We start from the raw sequence: 8,478 nt of genomic DNA on the forward strand, positions 1-8,478 counted from the left end.
CAACTCTTCCTTAACGAAGTTCCCAACACCTTCGACGATGTCGTCAACGAAGCTTGATTTCTTCTACCTGTAACACTAATCACCCCCTTTCGCCTCTTCTTTTTCTTCTTTTTAAATTCCATTACTTAGTGTTCGTATTTTTCAGGGATCGTTTTCACTTTCCTTTCTTCTTCTTTTTATTTACTTGCTTCCCTTTATTTTTTTTCCTTTCTTGTTTACGCAGGAAGACAAGCCACAGTTTCTCGCGCTCCACCGTGTAGCACCACCACACCCCCACAACTAGAAAATCTTATAATCTTGCAAAGTCTCAATGTAAGTTCATCACTGAATCTCATTTTTTATTGGGTGTCCTGCATTTAGTGAGTTGAGGCTGAAATAAATTTTGTAATCACCACATAAGGGTCATGGAAGCGAAACCAGATTAAGAGTTTGCTGATGAAGAGGTGGAGAGCTTAAACAAACGGTAAGATTTATTGTGCCCTCTTCATGTAAAATCAATCAACTTCATGATATATTTTTTATTATTTTTTAAACCATGGTAGTTATTCATTGTTGATTAGCCTGGTTACAATGAAGCTGTTGTACCATTTTATTTTATCTTACCTTGAATTTTTTTTTCTTTTTTTCTTTCTTTTTGAAACCAATAATTTTCAAAGTCCTTAATTTATGGTGATTCTTGATATTTCATTTTGTTCTCTCATTTTCATTTTTTATTTCACAATTCAATCAAAATCTGTGTGTGTAATGTTTTTAGTTTTTTATCTTTGGGCTAACAAAAAAAATTCAGTTCCCTTTTCTATGATATGATCTCTAGTGGTCCTTGCTTATTTATCTATACCATAGTGAATAATAGGTCAAATGGACAGCTGAGTTGTTGAACTTGGATGAATTACTCTAACATTATACCATGCTTCCTTGCTTGTTCTCTTACTTGTTCTTATTGATTTTTGTCTTTCGGAAACATAGCTGATTTCAAATTTTAGATAATTTAGTAGTCAAATTAGATACTTTAGTGTCATGTTATGCATACCTACAACAAAAGTATAGAATTTACAAATTTTCATGCATCAAATTCAAGGTAACTCTTGATCTATAATTCTTTGCAGATTTAAAATTTTTCTTCATGATGGATCACTCTCAAATTGTAACTATTGAAGATATTGACATGAGTGAAAGTTTAGTATGTGTAGATGATATTGTTGATTTGGAAAAAGACGCAGATGAATTTGGAGAAGATGATCTTAGTGAAATCATGGCAAACAAAGATGGTGAATGTGGGGAAAACAATGCACATGCAATTACGGGAGATGTTGATACCGAATTAAGCAAGGCCCCTATTTTAACTAGAGTTTTTGAGACATCCGAAGAAGCTTATGCATTTTATAATGCTTACGCAAAAGGCGAGGGGTTTGGAATACGCAAGCAATACCATAATAAGAGGTTAATTACAAAACAATTATATAGGTGGAATTATGTGTGCTCGAAGCAAAGTGTCAAGAGACAACATGATAAAAGAGCTGATGTTGACAATGTCAAAAGGCAAAAGGATACAAGGACTAATTGTATGGCAATGTTACAAGTAAAGTTGGTGGATGGCCTATGGAAAGTGGAGAAGTTCAATGATATACACAATCATCCATTGATTAACACTCCAACAAAGGTGAAGAAGTTTCTTTCTCAGAATGAATTGAGACGCTCGGACTTGACAAAATCTGTTGTTTCTAAGCTTTATCAAGAGGGTTTAACATCTTCGAAAATCTCAAAGGTTGTGAGCGCTATGAACAAAGAGGTTAATCTTACTCCCGTTCAAATTAATAGTATTATATCTAGCCAGAGAAAGAATAATGTGGGGCGAGAATGTCAGGGCATCATCAAACACTTTCAAAAGAAGTCCATGGTTGATGGAGCTTTTTATTTTGATATGGATTTGGCAGAAGATGGAACTTTAAGAAGCGTATTCTGGGCAGATGGTAGGTCAAGAGCTGCATATGCTCATTTTAGTGAAGTCCTTGTCTTTGAGGTGACTTACAGAACAAACAAGTTCAAGTTTCCTTTTGCTCCTTTTGTGGGGGTTAATCACCATGGGCAGGCTATTTTATTTGCTGCCGCTTTGTTAGAAGATGAAACGGAGGCAACATTTATGTGGTTATTTGAACAATTTCAGACGTGTATGTTTGACAAGTCTCCTGTTGTTATTATCACTGATCAAGATAAAGCTATGGGAAAAGCAATTGCCAAGATATTTCCAGGAGCACGACATCGTTTTTGTGCTTGGCATATAAAGAAACATGTTATGGAGCATAGTCAAGCACTACGAGCACAATTTAAGGATAGTTTTGATGTTGACTTCTGTGCGTGGTATAAAAGTCGAAACATTGATGAGTTTGAAGGCAAATGGGAAGTATTGAATTCTAAATATGATATTAAAACAAATAGTTGGTTGGCTAACATGTATGCTTCACGTTATCATTGGGCAAAGCCATACTTGAAAGATACATTTTTTGCCGGAATGACCACAAGTGGCCGAAGTGAGAGCATCAATGCATTTTTTTATGGATATGTTAACTCTAACACAATGTTAAATGATTTTGTTATTCAATATGACAAAGCAATCAAATCTAGGAGGGATGCGGAGGAAGATGAGGATTTCAAAACTAGAAATACAAAAGCAGTTTTGGAGACCAATCATCCTATTGAAGCAATAGCTGGAGAACGGTACACAAGGAAATTGTTTGAAATTTTCAAAAAAGAGTGGAAGGCTGCCATACTTGATTATTTTCATGAAAAGATTGCAACAGAGGAAAACCTTATCTTGTATCGGGTGGGGTCTCCTGAAGTTGATAAAGAATGGTGGGCAATTGTCAAGTTCCATTTGACAGAAAGCTTCACAGCTCAATGTTCGTGTGCAAAGTTTGAGACTATGGGGATTTTGTGTAAACATATTCTATACATTATGAAGAAGAAACAAGTAATGACCCTTCCCGAAAAATATATCTTGTCTAAATGGACCATGAATGCAAGCTATAAGGCTGGAAATCTTGTATCCATTCATGAGGAAACAAATCCTAATGAAATTAGTGCATTGTCTTTGTGGTCGATTCATTCAAACTGCACTATGGCTATTTCTGAGGCAAGAGATTCTATTTTTGAGATTAAAAAGTTCGATGCTATAGTTGCTGAATTTTTGCAACAACAGTTGGAAAGAAAAAGAAAAAGAGGTGAAGATGAACTAATTACCTAAATGATTCCACAAGCTTCACTGATTAATGATGTTCGTGATCCCACTCAACCAGTCAAAACCAAAGGGCGTCCAAAGCTTGCTTCACGAATAAAATCAAGCATGGAGTTGTTGACAAAACAACAAAAAACTTGCAGTTATTGTCGAAGGAAGGGTCATAATAAAACAGGTTGTCAGATGCTAAAGGTACTCATTTTTTAAATCGCTATTTATGTTTAAGATTTTCTCTTTAAACTTGATGAAAAATTTGTGAAGTTTCATTTGTAGATGGAAGTTGCAAGAGAGAAGCAAAAAGAATAGTAGCGATTGCACATATTTTCATGGTTTTATTTTGGTAAGAAGTTATTTTTAGTGAAGGGTTTTCATGATTATATTTTTAACTTTAACATTTCAATCTATTTTTCAGGAAATTTTTTGGGGCATTACTGGTTTCATTTGTATGTGGACAAGTTAATACCAGAATTTCGCAATCTTTTTGTAGAGCACTGTTGGTTGGCGAAGTAAATACTAGAAGCACTGTGGGTTTCATATGTATATGGAAAAGTTTTTTTGTGTACATCAATCACTGTGACCAAGTGTAAAGGATTATGCTTTTTTTGGGACTTTGATCAAATGTAAAGTAACCTGCGGATTTTTGATTTGTGCAAAAAACTTCAATGCATTCAGCAAGTGTAATATATCAAAGTTAGAAATGAATGAATTTGCTCAAATTGTAATTACTCAAACTAAAATTGCTATCAATTATGCTCAAAATGAGTAACAGCGTAATACAATTACAAAAGTCATTATACATATCAAGTAACAATTGGCTTCATCTATTTGCTTACCCCAAAAAAGGCATCAAATAATTACAAGTTTTTAAATCATCTATGAAAACTTTGGTTGATGATCCAAAATTGACAATCACCATCCACTGCTCTATAATCAAGTAAAACCATGTTGTCTTCATAACTGGTTCCTCAGTATGTGTGTTTTGTCAATTGTACCACAATAATTAGAAACTCCCTCGCATTTCATCATCAGAGTATTTCTGGTCCTTAATCTTCTTTGATGTCTTCATAACTGGTTCCTCAGTGGACTTAATAGTGTCTGATCTCCATCAATCTGTAAATCAAGGTCAAAAGCAACTTTGTTATTTAAAAGGCACTAAGATTTAGCATACAGATGCTATATAAAAACTCATTCATATGCTTAATGCATGGATTTTCTCCATCAGTCCAAAAACCAAGGTCAAACAAGCAAATTTAAAACTTAAAATGAACAAAGATTAATCACATAGATGGTAGGTAAAACAACCCATACTCTGAATGCAGTACGCACATGAGCTTTTAGATTTCTTGCAGTACATTTTTTTTTTTGTGGTGAAATACCCTCACAATTTGTATTCGAGAAGTACATCTCAAGTTTCTCAAATTATGATGTCCACAATTTTTTTGTTTCTTTATCTTAGAATCTTCTCTTTCCAGTGACTTATTCCTGCAACCGCTTGCTACGAATTTTAAAAAATAAAAAATCATAATACAAGTTAGGAGAGACCCATTGGAAAACACAAATCAATACAACCTGTAAAAATCCATCTTTATAACAATTCCAGACCATAGACCATAGATATCCACCTGGTACATGCGTAGCCATGTTGAATTTGGGGGGAGTTTTGACACCGTCAACTTCTGTAGTGCCATTTTCTCCATTAGCAGCAAAGATTCCACTCCCAATGATCTCCTTCATTTTATGCTCTTAACAAGGCTTTCTGGAAATTTCATAGCTACACAATTTCAGATGTCACATATAAAATTAGAAAGTAAATTGATCTAATTATATAAGATAAACAGGTAGGATAAAGCTTTAGTTCATAACAAAACTCAAAGTTTAATTTTGAATTCATATCCTATTTGTTTGGAATCACACGTAAGGCAAATAGTTATAGGGTATTGCACATGACACCAAAAACCACAAGGTAACATATAATTGAGGAAAACAGCTTTACAAATATTCTACCCCTTTACTTAGAGTGATACTTTATTTTATTTTTTTTCATGCTCACAAATAGCAACCCTTCCTTCCCTAGAGAACAGGTGTTTCTGTATTGACAGATATAACATAACAGATGGCAGTGATATGCCATTTATACAAAAGCTAAAAGATTGTTTAAAAAAAAAATAAGCTAAAAGATATACTGATAAAAAAAAATGAGAGAATACACATGCATAAGCAGAAACCTACATGCTAAGAAGGTGTTGTAGGTATGCATAACATGTAATTGACATACACTAAAGTATCTAAATTTAGTCCTTAACATGTAATTTAGACAAATTCGAATTTTTTTCCTATATAAAATTTAGTCCTTAATTAATTAATGAAGGAAAGAGAAAGTATTATTTTTTCCCCAAATTTGAAGCAGAAGTAGTTTCTAAGGGGGCATTTGTTTCACGACGCGTCACCAAAAACCATAATCAAGAGATTACCAACAAAAAAAAAACCATAATCAAGAACCAATTCGAATTTGGCATATGAAAAACTTGTGGAACAACAAAACAGGGATGAAGTGAGTACTTTTCCCAAACAATTATGCAGAGCAGTTAACGCAAATTATCAACTTCAATTATTATAATTACTCCCCCTAACCCTAATTATTTAGTAGAGAAAACGTGTTGAATACAAAAAATAAAAAAATAGATTAACCTTTCTAGATCTTCGGACCTTTGTGTGCCTTCGGAGTTCACCTCGGTCGATGTACGAACACTAAGTAATGGAATTTGAAAAGAAGAAAAAGAAGAGGCGGAAGGGGGTGATTAGTGTTACAGGTGGAAGAAATCAAGCTTCGTTGACGACATCGTCGAAGGTGTTGGGAACTTCGTTAAGGAAGAGTTGCGGTCTCAGATTATGCGAATCGAAAAATGCTTCACTCTCACTTCCTTCCATTCCCACCAAATTCCACTCTGCATTCGCCTTTTAACTCTTTTCAGAAACAAATAAAACAGGGAGCAAGTAAATAAAAAGAAGCAAGTAAATAAAACGATGTCGTTATCACTTGCAGAACTGCGTTTTACTTTTCTGTAACATTATATATATAAAGCCCTTTATATTTTTATAAAAATATTTAATTTTTGAAAAAAATATTTGACTTTTGACTTTTACTTTTTTAAAAGTTAAAATTTTTAACTTCTGAAAAAAGTAGATTTTTGATTTTCTTTGTGACTTCTGCTTTTTTAAAAGCAGACATGCAAATGAACTAAAAATGAAAAGTGTTTTTTTTTTAGAAAAAAAAAAGCAACTTTTGAAAAAAAAAAAAAAAAAACCATCCATAGGCCAAAGGTTACTTCCCAATCTCGCTGCCACCGGGAAGACCAAATGAAAAACCAGAAATAGGCATCGTGGCAAGGGAATCATTGTCTTGATAAAATACAATTAAAATAGGCCATTTATTGATGGAATATCAACAAAAAGTGAACAACCTTGTGACATAAATCAAAAGGTCACTTGACCTTGTATAGTATCAAGTCTATCAACTCTATTATAACTTACTTTCTAATATTTTTGCGATTGTTTATTGAGTTATATGAATCTGAAAAGTGAAAGTAATTTACTACTAGATAGGCCAACTAACTTTTCTGTGTAGATAGGACCATTGCTTATGTCTTGCCAATGGCCCAGTGCCAACGATGTTCGAAACAAATTTATAAGCACGTTAGTGTTCATGCTTCTTGGAGGCTCGAGCAGCATTCACATCCGGGCCTGCTATGTTTAGGCCATTGGACCTAATGAAAATCTTCAATGAAAGGTTCATTGGACCTGATGAAGATTATAAAGCACACCAGCAACTACTAGGAAAAAGTGGGCTCAAAAGAAGCTCAAAAGGAAGAAACACCGAGTATTTCGAAAAACAAGAAAGAATATGAAAATACTAAAAGATATAGTTCAGTTAGCGTTAATTGAGTAGGTTGGATGAGAGCATATGTTCGATTATCTCTATGTATCATATTTGGGAGAGATTTAGAGCTTTAATCCCAAAACCCTCATCGAATCGAACTAGTCGTGAAACGATGAACCGAGTAAAATATCTCCAAAAAAAAAAAAAAAGAATATGAAAGCTCATTGTTTTTATTAATTATGTGAATAACATGACCCGGTGAATAGAGGTGGCAAAACGGGTCGGTCCGCCCCGACTTGCCACCAACCTGCCAAAAACAGGTTTGCCCGCCCAGCTCGCATCTTGAATATGGGTTGAAAATTCAAACCCATCCCGTTTTGTGGTGCGTTGACGGATCAATCCGCCTAAAAAATAAAATAAAATTATATTTATTAATTTTAAAATATTACTTATTTTCATTTCACAATCCCTTAGTTTTTTTTTTTCAATCTCAAGTCTAAATGTATACTAATATTCAGTCAGACATTTTTTAAGAATTTATTTTTGCCTCTGTGTATGGATAACCTTTGTCATAAATAAAGTTTTTATTTTTTCTAAGGGAGAACTAAGATAAAAAAAATTTCATATCACAAAGCTTAGTGATAAATAAAATATTACCTAATAGTAAAAAAAAAAAAAAAAACTAACCCGCGAGCCAACCCGCCCCTACCCAACGCCAACCCGTTTTGACCAACAACTAAGCGGAGCAGGTTGAGGCGGGTTGATGGGTTGAAATGTATAACTCAACTCGTTCCCTTTCGACGCCATCGAGTTCAACTCATATTGTCACCTCTATCAGTAAGGGGGAAAATGCTAAAATCAATGCTGATGAAGGTGAGGTTACACCTAACTAGTCTAAGCAAATATAAAGTTAATGATTTTTTTTTTTACAGTTTAGAAAATCAAGTTGAACAAGTATATAGTAAATTTTGTAAGGGGAATTCTTTTCTCAAAGAGAAAATTTGACTGCTGACACACAGATCAAATTATGTGCCAAGTTTTTTTTTTGAAATTGCTGGCTCACTTTTTTGTCTCAATGAAATATAATTATTGTCTTATAATTCTCATATTGCAAACATTTAAATGCAATTAGAATGAAAACTTATCATCATAAGCACAGGTTATTGAGTTACATATGTGCCACACAGACTATCTCTAGACATTTTAACCCCCAGGTACTTTTGGGACTAAAACAAGAAGAAATAAAGAGGAGTAACAGTACCAACACCTACTGGTTCAAAGAAATAAAGGGATCAAATCCTGCCTCAAACAGTTTCTTGGAAAATCTTTGGGGGCTAGAGGATAAGCTAAAAATCTTCGGTTGGGGGAT

General features: G+C 33.9%; 1 protein-coding gene across 1 annotated transcript; it reads left to right on the forward strand.

Annotated features, from left to right (window-relative positions):
* Positions 1-1,126: 1,126 nt before the first annotated feature.
* On the forward strand, positions 1,127-3,241 carry LOC133310021 (protein FAR1-RELATED SEQUENCE 5-like). The gene has a single exon (XM_061510908.1). The coding sequence runs from the start codon at positions 1,127-1,129 to the stop codon at positions 3,239-3,241; it is 2,115 nt and encodes a 704-aa protein (XP_061366892.1).
* The last annotated feature ends 5,237 nt before the right edge of the window (positions 3,242-8,478 follow it).

Source organism: Gastrolobium bilobum, unplaced genomic scaffold (genome assembly GCF_033153095.1).
Source record: "Gastrolobium bilobum isolate Gb01-03AN ecotype WA unplaced genomic scaffold, APGP_CSIRO_Gbil_v1 utg1099, whole genome shotgun sequence".
Classification (NCBI taxonomy): domain Eukaryota; kingdom Viridiplantae; phylum Streptophyta; class Magnoliopsida; order Fabales; family Fabaceae; genus Gastrolobium; species Gastrolobium bilobum.

What these genes read in the sequence shown, in the direction of transcription:
- LOC133310021 (XM_061510908.1), top strand. Translation starts at nt 1,127, where the DNA reads ATGGATCACTCTCAAATTGTAACTATTGAAGATATTGACATGAGTGAA.